A 20846-nucleotide genomic window follows, 5' to 3' on the forward strand; every position below is an offset into this window, starting at 1 on the left:
ATTCATTACTGGAGTTTCACAAGAGTCGGTACAATGCAAAGCGTGGGGGAAATGTTGATGCCATGGGCGTTTTAACATCCGAGTTGCATGATGGACTTGCTGCACCGACATTGCGTAATCCTGTGCCTGTAGGTTTGTATGTTACCTGCATTCTTGATTTTATTAAGACTTGTGGCAGATTTTCATGCCTTTATGCTTGTAACGGAATGGGAATCATCAGAGATAGGATCCAACAAAGGAAAAGCATATGATATGGTTAATATCTTAAACAAGGTTGTACATTTTCATGTAAGTACTCTTACTACTTTTGCTCATGCAATAGGCACAGTTGTGAAGCGTAAGCGAGGGAAGCTTCCGGCAGATCTAGCAGAACCAGGCAATGAAATTCTCATGGCAAGGGGTAGGCAAGGAGGGTGAGCCATCCGTTTTCTTTTTCCAGCGTCTTGTATCTGTGGTTCTCAATATTGAGTTTGATGCAGTTAGCTACACTGATGATCTTCCTTTCTTGATTTTCCATGAAATATCAGTTCTTGTAGTTGATTGAATGGCATTCTGGAAGGTTTTAATTTACTGGATTTTGGAAAATAAGATCTTTAGTTGAGGTGAGAAGATTATTTTGGTTTATTTTTTATGTTTCTTCTGCACATACACCTCACTGGTATCTATTCATCTGATGTTATTGTTAATGCACTTGAACCTGCATACTCCATCTTGATCTGTAATATGCTTTATTTTTTGTTTGTGCCAAATTAGCTTGGTAGAAATGCCAGAACATGGAAGGAAAAAATTGATGGCTTTAACCACAATTGTAATGAGAGATGACAGCGATAAGGTAAAGAGAAAGATTGCACACTATGTTTTCTTTTTAATGATTAATTCTTATTTCTTCGAAAACATCTCATTTAAGCCACATGCAGCCTCAACTCTGCAAGTGACTCTAATTATATAGCACATTCTTATGCAACCATATTTGCTTGATTAGCTCCTGTCTTGTGTTGTATTTTTTTTTTGTAAACTGAATTCCTCATAACCGTATCAATGAGACAGGATCTTTCTAATGTTGTTTCAAATTGTGTTAGAGCGTTCATTAATCTTGTTTACCCTGAATAGGTATATAATCAAATTATCTATTCATCCTTTTCAACAGACATTTGTAAATGTGTTTATTCCAATTTCAGTGTTGCTCTTGATGTGTTGACATGTGACTAAATTAGAGCTTCCAAACATGGAAGGAATATGGAGTGGTTACAAAGCTATAAATGGTAACCTTGGTATTTTATCAATCAAAATTTGGAGAATAAAAGAAGTTTACTGAAAGTTGGGGCCATAAATTGCATGGAATGAACTAGTTACTGAAAGTAAAAATGGTAGGACAGTAAATTGGTGACCTTGGTAGTTTATCAATCAAAGCTAGGGAAATGAAATAAGTTTACAGAAAGTTAGGCTGTAATTTGCATGCAATGAGCTAGTTATAAAAGCATCACAGTTTGACAAATTTAATTAGCAGGTGCTATCTTGCTCAAGCATCAGGTTGATGGAATATTTTTTGGTCATTTTGGAATTCTAATTGTTCATGTCTACATTTATATGTTTGGTCTTTTTGTTCAGGACTAACAGCTGCTGGGTTATCACTGTTTAGGGTATTCTATGAATGTGAAGCACAATCACCTCCTTTTTGTTCCCTGGGTTAGCTCAGTTGCCACGCAATGCGCTGAGAAATTAAAAGCGTGGGTAGCCATAAGATCAAAGCAAGACCGAAAATTGCCACCAGAGATCCAGTCACAATCCATGAGCTCCCAGTGCATGTTAACTTTCCTAACCTAATCTGAACCATATGGATCATTGACAACGTTAGTAAGACACAACCTGCAATAGTACCTACTGCAGCAATTATCAACATCAAGCAGCTGGTCTTTAGTACAAAATTGGTGTTGTGCTTATTCTTAATGACATAGAAGTGAAGCTTCAGTGTCTTGGCTAGCAGGGTGGACAGAAGGAAGAAACTGAATGATAAAATTTCAAATACCACCAGCCTCTTTGCGATCCCTGCATCTGGCTTACATTCTACTCTGGTCTTGAGAGTTTCAGTTCTAAAGGAAAATGGTAATCCGATGAAGACCGCTGATGTGAAGAGCGCGTTCACATTAATAATGTTGTCTAATACTTTCTTGTAAACGGCTAGCATTTCAGTTCTTGTTGCCCTTGAACGCCACAGAGTTACATAGGAAGAAAAGATCAGTGCCTAATAAAACTCTTGACACATGTAAGAAGAAAAATAAAAGAGATGGAAGATAGATATACTTATGCTCCATGACAGATATTATGATGCTTCTTCTTCTTCTTCTTCTTCTATTGGTTGAGCACAATGTGTGTAGCAGCAGGTTTTGGATTATAAAGAGAGTCTAGTCCAATGACCACCACATATACAGTCTTCTGATAGTAGTAAACCAACCTTGTGGATATAGTCGTTTTGGACAGAGATGTTTCTGGTACAACGCGTTCTGTTCGAATTGATGGTAACACCCAGTGAGTATTTTGTTAAGTGCTTAAGGATCATGTAAAGGCTTGGGAGATAAGGAATGGGTGAAGTTGGTGAAGTCATAATGAAGAGAACAATTAGGGAGTGGGCGAAGTTGGTGAAGTGATTAATTTAGGAGTCATTATTCTAAAAGCGCTTTTAAGATATAATATTTCTGTTCATAGCCCTTTTACAAGAATTAATTAGTATTTGAATAGAAATCAAAAAATTGTTTACTACTACTATGATAAAAAATCTCTTTTATATCTTTTATATAATAATTAAATATAAGAGAAATATAAAATTTTAAATATTTTTAAATAAAAAAATATTTGTACATATGTCATAATTTTTTTTTTACATATTTAAATATTCAAATTAGATGTATCATCATTTTATTATTAAATATATTTTTAAATATTAATATATAAATGTTACAAGTTTTATCATATATATATATGTGGGAATGCCCACATCACATCTGTCCAGCATGGATCCCTTTCCCGTCTTGGTATTTGACAGGGAAATGCTTTATGGTCAGAGAAAAACCGGGTGTATGAGTGACGCACTTGTGGCGTAGGGTGATCTAAAAAATTTATTGATTTATCTATAATTTTTTTTTGAAATAACCGGTAATAAATCGACAATTTTTTTTTTGAAATAAATCGATGATAAAAAGGTGATTTTTTTCAAAATAATCGACCATTTTTTGATTTTTTTTTAAATATATGTATTAATCTTTTTTATTTTTTAATTATTTATTTTTAATTTATCTTTTATTTTAAATTTATATTACCATTTTATTATTATCATTTTATTTTTAGCTACTTTTCATATTTATCTTATTAATCCTATTTTAAAAAATTACCCTCACTTCATTATTAATTTTTTTTATTTATCCTTTTAATTTTAAATGTTTTTATTTTAAAATACTAAAAATACAATTTTGCTAAAAAATTACTACAACATATAAAAATTAATGAAGTCATAATATTTTATAAATTAAAATTAATTTAATAAGATAAATTATTAATAATTTTAATTATTTAAATAAATTAATATTAATAGAAAAAATTGTCACCATTATAATAAAATTTTAAAAATTAAATCTTAAATAAAATATTTTATATAATTTAATTTAATTTTTTATTTAAAATAATTTTTTTTTTTTCTAATCAAACTATTTTTTAATTTTTAAAATAAATAAATACAAATATATTAAAACATTTAAGATAAATAATTACACTTACACAAAATAACTTTAATATATATATATTTATATTTTATTTTATTATTTTAATTTTTTTTTTTTAATATATCTCTTGATATTTTTTGTTAATATTTTTAATATTTTCATAAAATCTAAGTACAATATGTTTGTGTTTATTTCAACTAAATATTTTTCAAATATTTGATATTTTTATTTTTGCGGTGTTTCTCTCTTTTATCCTGAAGGAGCTTGGCCGGCAGCCTCTCTCCTGCCTTTGTTTTGACTTTCTCCGAGTATCGAAACGGCGAGTTTTCCAGATTAGATTAACCGTTTTCGCCCTTCCGTCTAGTTTTATCCGTTTGATAAAACGTCATTTTCCCTGGAAATATCTCTTCAGTCCCGTGTAAGCCATCATCCTGTTCCCTGTGTAGGGTGTACGTTCGCTTACTTCAGAAATGCTACCTCTTGTTTCTCTACAGTCTTCCAACTTGCATTTCGGCACCGATACGCTCATCTCCTTCTTCTTTCCGGATCGTCTTCTCCCAAAAAGGTCTTCTGCTAATTCTTCTCCCAAATTTTATTTTCAACTCGTTTTTCTTCAATTTTTCTCTTTATTTAAACAAAAGAATCGACAAACTCTAATTTGAACTGACCATCGGGACGCCTACCACTGAGAAAAAAAAAATGAAAAAATGAAAATTTTGAATTTTGTTTTATGTTCACTTGGTTTCCCTCACCTCAATTTGGCCGAATGGTTTTACTAGGGTCAGTCTACTGTATCAGATAATGAAAACTTTACTAGGTAAGTATGTGATGCACTTTCCCTGCATTTTCTCTGCGACCAAACAGAATATATTTTATGGTGTTTTTTTTTTCCTATTTATTTACTCTCTTTTGTGGTGTTCTCATATCTCTAGACTCTGTGTAGTAGCTGTGCAAATTTTATCAGTGCATTGAATTATCTTGCACGAAAGCTCTAGCAAAATGAGGGGAAAGAAAAAAGAGGCTAATTGGCATTTCATCGAACATCTAGAACTCATATTTTACACCATATATGCACAATTGTCCATTTATGTCTACGATGCACTGTAACTACGCATTGCTTGTTATAGAATTCCCTCCAATTAGAAATTGCATTTCTTATGAATTCATGAATACAATATTATGTTTTCATATCTCTTGGAAATATTCTACAGACGCATTTTATACTCTTAGCATGTTCTGGAATTTATGTTTTATTTCTTTATTTTTTGGTTAGAATACTCTGTTCACAGAATGGCTAGGCGGCTCCAACTTTACCCTTTTTTCCTGCTCGTTTTATTTCAATAATTATTCCTATTGCCTTTTTCATTTATAGGTTTAATCAACAAAGATGCAGTTTTAGAAGTAGTGGCCAGTACACACTTAAGTGCAGACTTACCAGGGAAAAAGAATCTCCTTCCCTGAGGACCAAGGAATCTCCCTCCCCGGGTCCTTCTTCATTGATAAGGGAACCTCACAAATACTTCGATCAGGTACTTATTACCGTTCGTTCTGGAGATGGAGGCCATGGTGCAATTCTTAGCATGCCTAACCAGAGAGCTCCTTCAAAGCCACAAGGAAAACATGATAAGGATAAGATGAGGAAGAAAAGTTCGTATAAGAGGGATTTTGATGGTTCACTTATCCTTCCTATGGGTGGACATGGAGGGGGTGTGATAATTTATGCAGATGAGGGAGAAGATTCATTACTGGAGTTTCACAAGAAGAGCCGGCACAATGCAAAGCGTGGGGGAAATGTTGATGCCATGGGTGTTTTAACATCCCAATTGCATGATGGACTTGCTGCACCGACACTGCGTATTCCTGTGCCTGTAGGTTTGTATGTTACCTGCATTGTTGATTTTATTAAGACTTGTGGTAGATTTTCATGCCTTTATGCTAGTAATGGAATGGGAATCATCAGAGAGAGGATCCGACAAATGAAAAGCATATGATATGGTTAATATCTTAAACAAGGTTGTACATTTTCATGTAAATTCTTTTATTAATTTTGCTTATGCAACAGGCACAGTTGTAAAGCGTAAGCGAGGGAAGCTTCTGGCAGATCTAGCACAACCAGGCGATGAAATTCTCGTGGCAAGGGGTGGGCAAGGAGGGGTGAGCCATCCCTTTTTTTTTTTCCAGCATCTTGTATCTGTGGTACTCAATATTGAGGTTGATGCATTTGGCTACACTGATGATCTTTCCTTCTTGATTTTCCATGAAATATCAGTTCTTGTAATTGATTGAATGGTATTCTTGAAAGTTTTAGTTTACTGGATTTTGAAAAATAAGATTTAGTTGAACTGAGAAGGTTATTTTGGTTTATTTTTTAGGTTTCTTCTGCACATACACCTCACCGGTATCTATTCATCTGATGTTATTGTTAACGCACTTGAACCTGCATACTCCATCTTGATCAGTAATATGCCTTATCTTTTGTTTGTGGCAGATTAGCTTGATAGAAATGCCAGAGCATAAAAGGAAAAAATTGATGGCTTTAACCACAAATGTGATGAGAGATGACAATGATAAGGTAAAGAGGAAGATTGCACATTATGTTTTCTTTTTAATGATTAATTCATATTTCTTCAAAAACATCTCATTTAAGCTTCATGCAGCCTTGCAAGTGGATCTAATCATATAACGTATTCTCATGCAACCATTTTGGCTTGACTAGCTCCTGTCTTGCGTTCTATTTTTTTTTTTGTAAATGGAATTCCTCATAACCATATAAATCAGACACGGTCTCTCTAACGTTGTTCCAAATTGTGTTAGAGCATGCACTAATCTTGTTTTCTCTGAATGGGTATCTATTAATTTATTTATTCATCCTTTTGGGCAGGCATTTCTAAATTTGTCTATTCTAATTTCAGTATTGTTCTTGATGTGTTGAAATGCAACTAAATTAGAGCTTCCAAACATAGCAGGAATATGGAGTGGATACAAAGCTATAAATGGTAACCTTGATATTTTAACAATCAAAGCTTGGAGGGTAAAATAAGTTTATTGAAAGTTGGGCCCGTGAATTACATGCAATGAGCTAGTTACTGAAGTAAAAGTGGTAGGCCTGTGAAATGGTAACCTTTGTAGTTTATCAACCAAAGCTAGGGAAATGAAAGAAGTTTACTGAAAGTTAGCGCTGTAATTTGCATGCAGTGAGCTAGTTATAAAAGCATCATAATTTGACAAATTTAATATGCCAGTACTATTTTGCGCAAGCATCAGGTTGATGGAATATTTTTTAGTCATTTTGGAAACCTAATTATCATATGTTTGCATTTATATGTTTGATCTTTTTTTGTTTTAATTTTTTTATAGGCAACATCAAGATTTATATATTTGATCATGAATGCATTTCCATGATCCAATATATTCCAAATATCAGCCATCTTGACTTGACATTTATATAGTTTATCATGAATGCATGTCATGGTCCAGTAGATTCCAAATAGTTTCTCTAATAGATCATCAAACCTTAACCATCCTGATTGTAAGGATGGTAAAGCCTTGCCCTTGTGTTTCTAGATAATAATCAAATTCCAAATAAAATAAAATCTGTACCATGTCAGTGGGGCCCCCTCCCTTGTGTTCAACAGGAATGCACACATGAACTAGGTTAAACACTTCACTAGGCAACTTTTAAGCATGCATGCTATGTTTTCACTTGATCAAGAAGAAATCTTATACATTGATATGTTTTGAAATGAGGTAATGCATGTCAATAATACTACTATTTATGGCTAGCTAATGTTTGTAGGTGATTTGCCTTCCTATCTTACAAATGTATTTGTTGGTTTCAATTAATTGCAGGTTTTAGTCCTTGGTCAGCCTGGGGAGGAGGTTAGTTTGGAGTTGATACTACGGGTAGTGGCTGATGTTGGTCTTGTTGTAAGTATTGCTTTTGGTTCCCCTTTTGCTTTTATCACTCTTGAACATTCACACATCTGTGGTTTCTTGAGTAACTGGGTTCTCATGGTGTCATAGCTGACAAAGCCCTTTCTGTAGTAAAACATCCATGACTCAACGATGACTATATATAAAAAATGAGTGGCTTATAGAAATTCCTAACCTTGGTACTTCACTTATCTAGCACTGATAAATCAAACTTGATTTTGTGGACTTTCTCCATCCAATCATTTTTTGGTTAGCTTCCACACTGAATTAACCAGCAGCCATCTATATTGTTATTTCTCTAAAAGAAAAATATTTTGAAGTGTTATCCATATTATGACGTTTTAAGACTATTTTTTGATACAAACAAGTTGACTTATTTCGAAGTTTGGTCTGTCTGAATAAACCTAACTTGAACCTGTATGAACCCAACCAATTGGTCATAATCCATAAACATGTGAATAACCTGTCTTTAAATTTAGGGAAAAGAATATGCACCACATTCATTGTATCTTACCTACTTAACTATAGGACTATTTGAATGGTTGGGATCCTTTCTAAATGAAGAATCTGATTTGGATGACAATGATAATATAGGTGGTGTGAAAATTTTCTTATTGTGAATGAATCAAATGGGTTCTTAATTTTTCAGTGTTTTGGACTTCAGTTGTTGCAAAAGAATTTATTTTGGGAACTTTAAATAATATCCATTGCAGCAGGGGATTATGGGAACCATTTTGAGGATTTTGCATTTTGGAGTTTAAATAATAATAATAATAATAATAATAATAATAATTGTTAGCTTAAATTGAATAGCAAGAGTTTTACTGGAGAGAATAACAATGGAGAATGATAATGAAATGAAAAATATCAGCAAAGTTGTTCATTATTTTCATGGTTGAAATTTCTAATAAGCTTTATTCTCAACCTGGGTATTGGTCCATTTTGATTAAATTGGCTCATTTGTCTAAGCATGTGATAAGAGTACTAGATTATAGGTTAATATTACATATAGCAAGTAGAGTAGTTTTCAAATTGCTAGAAATTTACTTGCTCTTGTTCTTAGGGACTTCCAAATGCTGGAAAATCTACCCTATTGGCTGCTATTACACTTGCAAAACCTGATATTGCTGATTATCCTTTCACCACATTAATGCCAAACCTTGGACGCCTTGATGGTGACCCCAGTTTAGGGGCAGGGAAGTATTCATCAGAAGCAACATTAGCAGATCTACCTGGTCTTATTGAAGGTGCTCATCTAGGGAAGGTATTTCACTTGTTGCATCTTGTTCAACAGCTTATTCTAAAGGTCAAAGTTGTTAAACTTGAAGCCTTGTCATCTTGTAGGGTTTAGGTCGCAATTTCTTGAGACACTTGAGGAGGACACGGCTTTTGGTCCATGTTGTTGATGCTGCTGCTGAGGACCCTGTGAAGGACTACAGAACTGTCAAAGAAGTATATCTTGAATCTCATATTTTGTCTTGCTTCATCATTTCTTCTCTAGAGTTCCTTGTTCACTTGACTTTCATGTTTAGATTTTGGGCCTGATTAATATTATTGCCATTAACGAATCAATCTGAAATATTTATGAGTAAGGTGGACCCTGGCTGGATATAAGTTAGAGAATTCAGGTCTATATTGTTGGGTTCCATTGTAATTGGATATGAAGACCCTATTTGAGTAATAATTGTTACAAAGACCTATTTACATTATATATGTCGCATAAGATGTTCTTTTTTTCCCCTAATAAAATTGTTATCTTAGATTTTGCATGTATCAAATATATAAAGCCAAAGGTTTCTATTCATTCCATTATTCAGCTATTCAAAGCATTTAGCACCATCTTATACTCAAAACCTGAGGACTGACTCAGTACTGAAAATTCCAGGTGCTCTCTCTTTGATCCTAATCATTTGAATTGAAATGAAAATCATGTGCAAAGCTTTATCTTCTGTGCCGACTATAAGAGCTAACTCAGCAAGTTTGAACTTGTCATTAAGAGATGAGATGAGTACCCAGATACTACTTTGGGCTACAAGGCTTATGGCTGTCTCAAACAATTTGACCACTCGCACATTGACCCTATTGCATGTTTAGAGCAATAGTGGCAAATAAATTGTGTTTTTTTTTTTTTTCATTATGTATCTATTTCATCATTGAGGAGCAGTATGGTTGAGTGGAAGATTTTGCCAAGACAAGAGGATGGAAAAAAGGATCTGAGTTGGGTTGTAAAGAAGGGTTTTCTAGTGGTGTATTAGTTAATAATATGGTTCCTGCGAGAGTATAATGGTGAAAAAGGACTTATGATACTAACCCCAAATTGGAGGGACAAAGCTGAGTTGAGTATGCAAGTTTTGATGGTGGTCAGATTGCAGGGCTAGAGATTGCTCCTTCATAAAGGAGCCTGTAAGGAAAGTATTTTGAAGATAATGATGATTAGTTCTTTTCTCTGTGATTAGCTTTTCTTATTTTAATTTTTTATTTCTGGCTCTGGACTATTTTGAACTATGAGATATTTCAAGTATGATTGGCATGGTTAATCTGAGCTACAAACTCCAGTACTTATAATGAATCAGATGCTGAATCTTTTATTTTTTATTCTCCCCGCTTATATTTATTAAAACAACAGGTTTTCTGATTTTGCAGGAACTGCGGATGTACAATCCTAATTACCTTGAACGGCCATACGTTGTGGTGTTAAATAAAATTGACATTCCTAAGGCATGGAGCTGAAATTTTTTAATTTTGGTGGAATCTTGTTAATAAATTGGTTTTATTTTTCTGCCAGTGAATCATGTTTTGTGGTATTACCGTCCTGATTGAGATATATATATATTGCTTGCTGTTCCAGGCAATGGATAGACTTCCATCTTTGACTCAAGAAATAATGAAAATTGGAAGTGAGCAGATACCTTCCTCGTCTCAAAACGGCACTGAAGATGCAATTCAGTCATTGCCTTCTGACAGTGAAGGTGCAAATGTTCTTTCTTTGGATTTTCCTGATAAAGATAGGAAGGATAAAGAAATTGAGGACTACCCATGGCCCCTTGCTGTTGTTGGTGTCAGTGTTTTGTAAGTTCATCAGCTACTTACTAAGCTTTGTCTTATATGCTTATCTGATTGTTTCTATCTGACCTTTTGATCATTTGTAGCTAACAAGGCCAAAAATGGAGATTGCTCAAAAGTATCATTAAAAATGAATTAGCAAAAGGATATTCTTGAAAGAACTGACTGGTTTTCTTGGATTCCTATGGGGGCACTTAAATGGTCATTATTTAGCTAGAGTGGGGTGCCTTGGTGTTAAAAAACATTTTTGGCATTGTGCTTCCTGTGTGTATTCTACAGCGGTTTGGTAGGAAGTCTTTGTTCATTGAGGAAAATATCTTCTCCTTGCTTGATATGCCTTCCTCTCTCTCTTTCTCTCTCCCAATCAAATTTCATTCCCACTATGAGCAGCAGAAACATTGGAGCGTGTCTTTAAATTTTGAAGGCTAAACTCCATTAGCCTCTCCGGCATTCTTTTATAATAACAAAAAACCTCTCCCAAGGCTTCTGGCCCTATCTCTGACCTCGCTTTTGATAAATTAGATTTGTTTTCAAATTTCAATTGATTTCCAAGAATAGTAAGATTTGGCTTCAACAAGTTTTTTGATATCATTGTGATTGTTTCACCATTCTAAGTGTTTCTTTTGTATTGCTTTTTTTTTTCTTTCAGGAAAGGCATAAGGGTAAATGAGATGTTGAAGGAGATAAGGGCAGCTTTAAGGAAGTGCCAAGATGCCAATGGATAATTGAAACCAAGCATGAGACCATGATGGTCTGGAAGCTGTGAATTATCTTGACACTGAACTGACCTGATCAAGTCACCAGCTTTTGAATGTGGTGCTAACAAAAATTTGGGCTCAAATGCATAAACCCCTGAAACTTTGTCCGCGCCTTGCCATTTAAAGCTACAGTATGCATCCGAAGTGCAACATCTTGGGCACGATTTTAATCCTATGCTGAAAATTGTATACAATACTCAGTTGCTTAACCTGTCCTCCCCATGGCTCCCCACATTTTTAATGTTTCTCACACCTTGGAATCCTCAGTAAAGGATCCTTAGGCTTCTCACATGGTCTTGCATCTTACACTTTCTTAGTTTTGTTCCAGTTATATTTCTTATGTGAAATGGCTATGCAAGCAATTTGTGTTTAACAAGTAGCATGTATAACTGCGACTGCATACGGGCATTTATAGGTGGTTGTGAGTGAATTACTGGAGGCCAAAATAATAGAGATTCTTGATTTTAAGCATTTTACTTTGGGGCGGTAAAGTTTGATATGATTCATTAATATGATTCTAATCTTACGCCGTTTTCATGAGTTTGGCTTTAGGTTAATTGAATCGTGAACATGTCATATTGAAAGGTTAATTATATGGATTCGATTAAGTGCAATCTTGACTTGTATTAAACATGATGTGATTATTGAATGGTTATATGGTGCGTTATCTGTTTAATGATTAGGTCATGTTTGGATTTTATCTTTATCTTAATAACAATTCTCAGTTGTATTTGGATTAACCAATGTAGTCAAGTATCTAAAGTTTTAGCACGATGTCTGTCACTTGCCCTGTACCTCTCCGGCTCTCCCCACCCACCTCCGCTGGCTCGAGGCTCCAGCCACACAAGTTTACCCTGAACCCTTGATTGGGCCTATAATTTTCAGGGCCGAGTCTGGGCGGGCCCATTTACACCCTTGAGGCGTAGAAATACAGGGTTGGCCTGGGCTTAACATAGTTTGGAAGCCTCGATGAATTGTACCCCAAATTGTCCTGTCTTACCTGTAAGGCTGGGCCTGGGCTCAGCCTTGCGTTGGAAATGCAAGCCTGCGGTGAAGACGCTAGGCCTGAGGCCGCGAGGCTGAACCGTGAAGATTCAGTATGAGAGTGTGAAGTAAATAGCGGAGAAGGAAAACTGGGAAAAGTGGGGCCCAAGGGGTTTGCATGAAATCCCAAGTGGCTGCCGAGCGTGCAGCTGAATGGCATGCAGGCCTCACCACCGCATGGGAGCAGTCACACGTATCAAGCAGCCATACCAATTAGTCATGTGCTATATTTGGGATTCCCAACATGGGCTTATCCACAACCGATTGCCCCCAGCCCAAAAATAAATGCTAAATTGCTATTTAAACAAAACCCTTCAAAACCTCTTTCTTCTAGTCAGCCACCAGAGCTTTTGTACAAGAAACAAAAACAAAAAAAACGCCTAAGCCAAGTGTTGTCCAAGAGAGAAGCCCAGTGTGGTTTAGCAATGACACGATCAGACACGTTCATCATGCCAAGTATCAGTCCGAGCCTACCAGTTCAGACACGTTTCAGTACAGCTCTCTTTCTCTCAAGCTCATGCAATATAAATACTAGAGACCTTAAGGGGGGGCTGTGCCTATCACTAAAATCAATCAGCTCCCCCCCTCCCCTCCCTCTCCACAATGTTGAAATCACCAAGCATGGGCGTCGGAGAGAGAAAACAAGCGAAGAAAACCGCACAAGCCAGTTCCAGAAAAGGGTGCATGAGAGGCAAAGGTGGTCCAGAGAATGCTATGTGCACTTACAAAGGAGTTCGCCAGAGAACATGGGGCAAATGGGTGGCCGAAATTCGCGAACCCAATCGCGGTGCTCGTCTCTGGTTAGGGACCTTCGACACCTCCTATGAAGCTGCCATCGCTTATGATGCTGCCGCCCGTAAACTCTACGGCCCCGAGGCAAAGCTTAATTTGCCTGAACTATGCGCTCAGCCTCCTGCCAACACTCAATTCACCCATAACCAAATCCCTCCCAATCCAAATATCACACCTCCATCTCTTACCCCTCTACCCCGGCCTAACATCCAAACACCGCCATATCACAAGTACTCAGTGGTCCCCTCTCCTGCTACCCAAGAGGTTCCGCCCCATGCCAAACCAACCGCTATCAACGAGAAAAACGGGGAAAATGATGATGGAATGGAGGGTGTTTGGGCAAACATGAACGTGACCTTGCCTAAGGTTGACGACTCTTTATGGACTGAGACTCTGATGTCAATGGATTTCCCTGCCTTCGATGATACTGAAATTTTCGGGAGCAACCTCGTCGATGGAAACAGCTGGGAAATGTTGCAGTCTCCCTGGCGCACGTGATTTAATCTTCCTGGAATAATATACATAAAAACTCCCGGCTATGCCTCTACGCTTATGCCTCTATGCTATATGTGTTTGTGTGTATGTCTATGTCATGATGTCTATGTGTCAGGTATGAATATGGATGGATGGAACTATACATATGCTCTCTGTAGACTGTATGTACACTAACAGCCATGACATCGCTTGGGTTTTTTTGACCTCGTTTGTCATGGCTATTGCATGCATAAAACATGTGGGGTGTCTATATGTATGTATGAATAAATGGATGTGTATAAACTGTGTGCTCCTTTTCACATGTCCCTTTTTTTTTTTTTTTTTCTGAAATAAATTTCATATTCAACGTATATATATATGTCACATACATGGTACGTTCAACAAAATCCCATTTCTGTGGTTATGTCCTGTCTGTGGCAGCTGTGGATGCTGACGAAGATGACGTTGGCCTTTGGTTGAAGGTCTTTGGACCCATCCACTTTACCCTTATTCATCGTTTTCTCCCTCATGTACATATGCCACTTCTCAATTAACATGAACCACCAAGCTTCCGTTCAGATTTTTGAAGCTATCCGAAGCTCCATCAAACATGACTTAATTAAATTAAACTGTCCCCGATTATCATGATCATGACGTTGCCTGTTTGATATTCACATATATACATATATTCATGTGTCATATTAGCTAGCATCTCAATTCATATGCATGAAATCATGCGAGTAGGAACCACAAATTTTTACAAGGGGTGGAAGAGAAGATGATGGTATGTGCTGATTAGATTGCTATATCAATCTTAAATACATAAAGGAGATAGTGAGAGACAAAGAGAAGACAGTGGCATGTGCTGAAGCTCCTCTCTTAGGGTGTATAAGATAAAGGAGATACGCTATCTGATAAGACTTCGTGCGTATAGTTTCGGTTGACGACGTTGTCTCCAACGAACAACGTCTCCAACGAACAACGTCTTCAATTTTTGGGTTTTCGACGAAGAGTTATGGGCATGGATCCGAGTCTTGCGGACATCGTGTCGTACGCTCAGCATCGAAGCCGACACCGCAGGTGGAACCCACACGCGATACTTTATTTATTTATAACCTGGGAACTTTGTACTAATCCATGGAATAAACGTATCGCCTGATCACCAAGCGTAGAGGCGCTGGGGGGATGCCTGATGCAACCGTAAACCGTAAACCGTTAACCATAAACCATATTTGATAGGAAAGACGGAACTTTGTAGATCAAATAAATGGCCGTGTCATCATGATGCAGCTATGGAGGAGTGCTCTTGTGTAGAGGTCCAGTATCTGTTGTGAAGCCATACAGAATCAGCTTCTACAGCATACGCGTCTTGATTACGATTCCAACCGAAATAAGCGTGAGTCCGGTTCCTAATATCCAGAATGCCATGACCAAAACTGGCTTCCCGATAGGCTGAGTAACTTGGCTGTGGCTCTGTCATGCTGCAAATTATTAGAGAGAATCAATTAAAGAGTTGAAAATTTTTGCTGGGTTTCAACTTAATTAATGGAGCAGGTAAAAGCATATATCAACGAACAATATTCAGAATACCCGGTTGCCAATCCTTTTTGATTTCCTCCATCTCCAATGGTTATGTAAACAGGGGCAGATTCATCATGTATGGGAGTGCACTTCCCATTTACAATGTTGTAGGCAATGTTTGATACTCGTTCCTGAGATGCATGGAAATATTGGACTTTAAAGTAACGGTATAATGTATTTGATCGCATTTTAATTTTCTTAAACATGTGGGATCGCTTGTGTTTCAACACAAGCCATTTTCTCACAAAAGTTGTATTTTAACTTGATGGTCTCGTTAATGACCCTACTCTATGTTCATGCATTTAGAATATGTTGGGTTCTAAATTTTTCTTAGAACCAAAGATGTTCAAAAATCTGGAGAAATTGTTTTTCCCATTGTGTGAAGCATGTAAGGAGGGCAGTGAATCACAGGAGTAGTAAGTTTGGACCACTATTTTTCCCAGGGAATTGATTACACCACTGTAATGAACCAGTGCCTCGAGAGACAGCATAGAACCGCTAAGGCAGTGTTAAGGAGAAGCTTCAAAGGAAAGTGACTCATGAGTTTAAAGGTTACTTTGGTGGTCATGGAGCCATACTTCTTGGAACAATGAGTTTAAGCTTATGAGACAATATCTTGCTTAATTGTTAGGAGAATTCTAGCTTGTATCCGGTCACACTCTGACTTTAGCTTCGGGGTTGTGTAAACTAAGTACAGGAAAAAGTGACTTAGGAACTTCAAATGTCTCACATAATTGCTTACGAAATACCTGTGACATTAGTGTATGATATATCCGCCAAGGAAACAAAGACAACCTATAATCCCAAACTCAAGTAGTAACAACTAAATAGAGTTACAAGTCTAGTTCATATTCCAAAACCTGAGATTCAGTACAGAATTTTGACTAGGAAGCCTAAGTGATTTTCAACTACTAACATATTTGTGTACCATGTTTTTTGGCAAGTCTAGAAATAGAGTATAACCATTCCTCTTAAACCACCGGCTTGACCACTAGATGATAATGGTAAACCAGGGGACAGATAAGAAGACCAAGTAAAGAACTTGGATCATTGAAGAAAAGTGTATATGGACTTAAAAGAGAAACCAATAAGATTTAAAAAGTACAGAATTCTACATGAACTAAAGAACTCTTGCTTCAAACTCAACGATGTAATTTAGAGGAGAATTGCATACTTACAGATCGTTCATAGGCATGAACGTGACCAGCAAAAACAACATCAACTTTGTACTCCACAAACCATGGCTCATATATAACCCTCATGCTTTCTCCTTCCATATAATGATGTATGTAGCTATTATACATGGGACAATGCATAAGGACAATCAGCCATGGCGTTTCAGTCCTGTTCACTTTGGGTAGCTCATATGAAAGCCATTTGTATTGAGGAGTGGATTTACCTACAAATAAAAGATTTAAGTAGAATTTTAGCCTATTTAGAAGAGAGCAGTATTTACTGCAACTTCCCACATGTGCTTTTGACTTACGAGCTATGATGCCTCTATAGAGCAAATATGGATCATGACCACAGGTGACATTGGTTTTTAGAGAGACATTTTAACCAAAGCTAATATGCTTAAGATGGTTCCTGAAACGTTCAAGTTACTAACGCATTTAATGTGCTAGAGCTAGGGAACCTTTCCAATAAAAAAAAAAGTCATTAAGCACCATTCGGAAATGCTTCTAGTTAGTGTAGCAAACATGACCATAAATTAACATCTCAATCATCTTGATATATTGTCTTGCTGGTTTACATTTAGAACAAATAAACCACTTCAAAATTCTCCCTCATTTTCATATACATTCTGATGCATGTAAGTACATGCATTGGCATGTGATTTATACTAGTGAAAGTGAATGATTGAAAACTGCGGACCCTTACCAAATGCAGAGTAAGATGACATGACAATGATATATGCTGAAGCTCTCTTGATTGAGTACCATAATGGGGATGTACTTTTTGATGCTTCAAACGGCACCTGGTATCGATATTCATAAGGCTTAAAGGGTTTGGTTTCACCCTGCAAAAAATCACCAATATATGGTAAATTCAAAAGGTATAGTCATCAATGTGGAGTCTTCCAAGCATACATGTTATAACTGATGCAGAGAGTACAAATCAGAACCATAAACAAAAGAACAAGTAGATTGAAGACAATCAACAAGCACCAAGCTCACAATTAGCAAAGCTTTCAAACCAAAAGCACAGAAATTGAATTCAATTGTGTTTATACGCTATCAGGTATAGATGAAAACTTGATTCAAGTTTCAAATGAAAATTAATTTCTCAATGCTGGGTCATGAAAACAGTATCATTCCATATGTAAAGCACCTTTCAACACTAGATCTTCAAGGAGGAAATTATCAATTGGATGCAAAATAGATTAACCCAACAGGAGATATTCATAGGGCAGGATACATGAATATTGCCTTACAATGGAGAATAGAAGACATAATCCTTACAATATCAGGAGCAAAATCAATTTCGTGATTTCCTACAGTCCAAATCCAAGGTTGATAAGCACAACTCCTCTCTATAAATCTTCCCCATGTATCCCATCTGATATTGTCATGGAACGGATAGTCATCAGCATAAGAGAGGTCCCCAACATACAATAGCGCCTGTCCTTTAATTGTGCTTAACTCATAGTGAGTAAGTGTTCTATTTGAATCATAGGTTTGTCCAAGATCCCCTGCTCACAAAACCATATAGAGTGAGATCATGATAAAACCAACAAAAGGAAAATACAAATATAGTCCACATGAGTTCAGCCAAAGAGTGAAATTATAAAACTTTCTTAGAAACCTGTCCTTTCCTGGTTAAATTATTTTTTTTTAGGAACCGAAATTTAACTCTAGACTACAATGATCAAATATACAGGCAGAACAAATTGATGAAAAAGAAAAGTACCTATGAGACCAAAAGTATAAGGAACATCAGGGCCAGCTCTGGGAGGAGTTACAAACCAGAACTGTCGTGTAGTATTCCCAATCCCAACCTCATAGTAATATTTTGTATCGAACTGCATTGATAGTAATTCAGTTGTTAAGTTCCATACGGTTAAATTTTAAGTGAGAACCGACAAACCATGAAAATTTATTAAAGGTTGTGAGATAAAAAGATGCACGTACTACCAAATTCCTGATGGTACAGTGATGTATATATCCAGAAGTGTACTTGAAGTACTTGTAGGTAAGAACAATGCCATTGGCATGACTCTTGTGTTTGCCATTTTCAGCCCAGTAGAGAACAGTATTTGAACCCGGTTCATCTGGAGTGATCCAAGATATGATCACGGCATTCCCCTCATAATCTCCTTGTGTTATGTGAACCTTCAAAAGGCAACATTCAGGACTCAGAGGACAACATAGATCTACCAAATTTGAGAGGAAAATAAGAAAAATTACAGACCATGGCATGAAGTACTATTATGAAAATGACAAATGCAGCACAACATTAGTAACTAAATGGGACAAAAAATAAGATAAAAATCCCTGAAGGCCTTTTGGTAAGTGATAGTATGTAAAGAAAAAACATATTGAAACTTAGAATCTCAAATTTTTCTCTGACCTCTACCCAACTCCAAGTTGGCTATTTGGCTTACAACTAAGTTTATCTTCATCTGGTACGTCTTATCATATATGGAATTATGGTAAGCTTGGGTCCCAATGAAGATGCTTCAATTACATAGAAAAACAGAAAGAAAAAGAAAATCCCTTGTTTTTTTTTTCTCTCTGATAGTGAAAAGAAAACCAATTTTGTTGGCTTAAGATGGGTTGCCTTTTTGAAAATCAGAAAAAGTTAAGCTATCTTTTTTGAGTTGTATCAATCAAAGGGGTCTACCTAAGGTTTTTTTTTGGCAGTTCGTGAACTTGAACATACTCAAAATCAAAACGATAAGGAACAGATCATTTTGAAACAAATTCATGGCACTGAAACCAAACCTGTTGTGGGGCATTATAACCAGGAGGCACTCGGAACACATCACTGTCTAATGGCATATCAGCAGATATGTTATTGGTTCTAGCAAAACTACTTGTTACCCCACCATCACAAAAGTATCCCGCATCCAAGGCGACGACCACAAGAAGAAAAAAACCAGCACAATACCATCTTATTCCCATCTCTATCTGTAAATCCAATGTTCAATTCAGCCTCCAAACACCAATCATCCAAGACAACATAAAGAATCCCAGCTCCGAAAACTTTATATACCAAAGGCAAGATGAGTATTCGTCTTTGATATCAATAAATCCACCGACTTGTCCTTCAACCTCCACCCTGCTCCAAGAAATGGAAGAAATATCATTAGTTGGTTTCAAGGTAAAAGATGACTGTATAAAGCATCATCCAAACATCACATCTATAGAATATACATGTCAGACTGGTTAACTATTTATGAGGACAGAAGGGAACAATAGTAGACAGATAAGAATTCAGAAACTATATCTTTTCAGTATTTATAACGAAGATCCAACAACTAGTCAAAATGTCAACTGCTTGATACCATGCCTTCGTGTTAATGCAGACTCACGGAATATTCTCATTTTCTAGTCCGGATCCGTACCCGGCTTAAATCGTTTTCATGAGAATGCTTTTATTCACTGATCGTTGATGCAGGATGCTTCTTGGGAGGTTTATCTTGTTCCAATCATTGAAGGGCATGAGCAACAGTATCACATCATATATGTTACCAGGACTGACAGTTAGAACCGTACAAGTATAAAAGTTGGGAGCCAAACTTCCGGTGCTTTCTCTGTGGGTGTTGTGTCAATTGCCCCCCAATCATCAATTACGCTTTCCACTTTGGAGTATTGTTCTGCAATAAAACGTGGGCATCATCATTTACTCCACTCCAGCACAACGTGGGATCGCTACCTCCAAGTATGTCGGATCGTTTACTTAATTCCTTCTTGCTTCATATTCCTCTCTCTCTCTCTCTCTCTCTCTCTCTCTCTCCCTCCCTTGTGATTGAATTCGGCTGCAGCCATAAAGTTTTGAAGGGTAAACCAAATAAACCTCTCCAGGGTTTTTTTATAATAATAAAAAAACTCTCGAGGGACAGCTACAGTAAAGCTTTGTTTCGAGATACTGCCTAAAGCCCCCCAAATGGCCACGTAGTGATCAATGAGGTGGGTGTGAACGGGGAGAGAAGGGATATCATAACTGAGGTTTTGGATATATAACATTGTCTTTTCTTTTCGTTTTTCATGTCTAAAAAATAGTAAGGAGAGGTCCTAAGATGATTTAAAAAAAGATGGGGAAAGATGGAAGCTGTTCTAAAAAATGGGTGGCTGATTTGTTTAAGGAATTCTTAAAGGGAAGTAGTTCTGATAATTCAATTATATCATTACTTCAACTCAAAGTTTGTAGCTCCTTCGATTAGCAGGGGAATAATTAAACAATAATTTATTGGTTGTTTGTAGATTTGTTTATTTTGGTGCAAAGAACTTATCATGAATCCACTGATCTCTACTTAGACTGTGGT

At 36.5% G+C, this 20846-nt stretch overlaps 4 protein-coding genes and 1 long non-coding RNA gene across 21 annotated transcripts; 3 read left to right on the top strand and 2 right to left on the bottom strand.

The window, feature by feature from the left end:
* Window positions 1–138: 138 nt before the first annotated feature.
* LOC132253200 (uncharacterized) lies at window positions 139–2369 on the top strand. 2 transcript variants are annotated; one of them, XR_009464983.1, is made up of 4 exons: window positions 139–400; window positions 528–602; window positions 754–832; window positions 1609–2369. It is a non-coding gene; the product is annotated as an uncharacterized LOC132253200 (long non-coding RNA). The 2 variants fall into 2 exon arrangements; XR_009464982.1 differs by having other exon boundaries at window positions 139–602.
* LOC104882566 (uncharacterized) lies at window positions 1293–2425 on the bottom strand. The gene is made up of 2 exons (XM_010666438.3): window positions 2302–2425; window positions 1293–2201 (listed from the first exon to the last, which is right to left on the bottom strand). Exons 1-2 carry the CDS (start codon window positions 2310–2312, stop codon window positions 1688–1690), a joined length of 525 nt encoding a protein of 174 aa, XP_010664740.1. The 5' UTR covers window positions 2313–2425; the 3' UTR covers window positions 1293–1687.
* Window positions 2426–3969: 1544 nt separating this feature from the next.
* Window positions 3970–11943, top strand: LOC100259096 (probable GTP-binding protein OBGC2). Its single transcript, XM_010666439.3, has 10 exons — window positions 3970–4278; window positions 5086–5585; window positions 5776–5867; window positions 6202–6285; window positions 7563–7640; window positions 8710–8910; window positions 8991–9098; window positions 10290–10364; window positions 10495–10715; window positions 11359–11943. Exons 1-10 carry the CDS (start codon window positions 4184–4186, stop codon window positions 11432–11434), a joined length of 1530 nt encoding a protein of 509 aa, XP_010664741.1. The 5' UTR covers window positions 3970–4183; the 3' UTR covers window positions 11435–11943.
* Window positions 11944–12991: 1048 nt separating this feature from the next.
* On the top strand, window positions 12992–14099 carry LOC100264271 (dehydration-responsive element-binding protein 2D). Its single transcript, XM_002280857.5, has one exon. It carries the CDS (start codon window positions 13115–13117, stop codon window positions 13799–13801), a length of 687 nt encoding a protein of 228 aa, XP_002280893.3. The 5' UTR covers window positions 12992–13114; the 3' UTR covers window positions 13802–14099.
* Window positions 14100–14471: 372 nt separating this feature from the next.
* On the bottom strand, window positions 14472–20417 carry LOC100241989 (purple acid phosphatase 2). 16 transcript variants are annotated; one of them, XM_010666450.3, is made up of 10 exons: window positions 20077–20415; window positions 19574–19639; window positions 19303–19488; window positions 18490–18690; window positions 18269–18380; window positions 17821–18050; window positions 17240–17378; window positions 16537–16757; window positions 15368–15489; window positions 14472–15258 (listed from the first exon to the last, which is right to left on the bottom strand). In XM_010666450.3, exons 3-10 carry the CDS (start codon window positions 19480–19482, stop codon window positions 15057–15059), a joined length of 1407 nt encoding a protein of 468 aa, XP_010664752.1. In that variant the 5' UTR covers window positions 19483–19488; window positions 19574–19639; window positions 20077–20415; the 3' UTR covers window positions 14472–15056. The 16 variants fall into 16 exon arrangements, with proteins under 16 accessions (XP_010664752.1, XP_002280883.1, XP_019072212.1 ...); XM_002280847.5 differs by having other exon boundaries at window positions 19926–20415; XM_019216667.2 differs by having other exon boundaries at window positions 19893–20415.
* Window positions 20418–20846: the final 429 nt, after the last annotated feature.

This window comes from Vitis vinifera, chromosome 18 (genome assembly GCF_030704535.1).
Source record: "Vitis vinifera cultivar Pinot Noir 40024 chromosome 18, ASM3070453v1".
Classification (NCBI taxonomy): domain Eukaryota; kingdom Viridiplantae; phylum Streptophyta; class Magnoliopsida; order Vitales; family Vitaceae; genus Vitis; species Vitis vinifera.

Excerpts from the sequence above, each read along its gene's own strand:
- LOC100259096 (XM_010666439.3), top strand. The coding sequence starts at position 4,184 with ATGCTACCTCTTGTTTCTCTACAGTCTTCCAACTTGCATTTCGGCACC. Across the intron at positions 5,586-5,775 it reads GCGTATTCCTGTGCCTGTAG|GCACAGTTGTAAAGCGTAAG; the intron begins GTTTGTATGTTA and ends CTTATGCAACAG. Across the intron at positions 7,641-8,709 it reads TGGCTGATGTTGGTCTTGTT|GGACTTCCAAATGCTGGAAA; the intron begins GTAAGTATTGCT and ends TCTTGTTCTTAG.
- LOC100241989 (XM_010666450.3), bottom strand. The coding sequence starts at position 19,482 with ATGGGAATAAGATGGTATTGTGCTGGTTTTTTTCTTCTTGTGGTCGTC. Across the intron at positions 18,381-18,489 it reads GTACCATCAGGAATTTGGTA|TTCGATACAAAATATTACTA; the intron begins GTACGTGCATCT and ends CTATCAATGCAG. Across the intron at positions 17,379-17,820 it reads TTGATTTTGCTCCTGATATT|GGTGAAACCAAACCCTTTAA; the intron begins GTAAGGATTATG and ends GATTTTTTGCAG.
- LOC100264271 (XM_002280857.5), top strand. The coding sequence starts at position 13,115 with ATGTTGAAATCACCAAGCATGGGCGTCGGAGAGAGAAAACAAGCGAAG.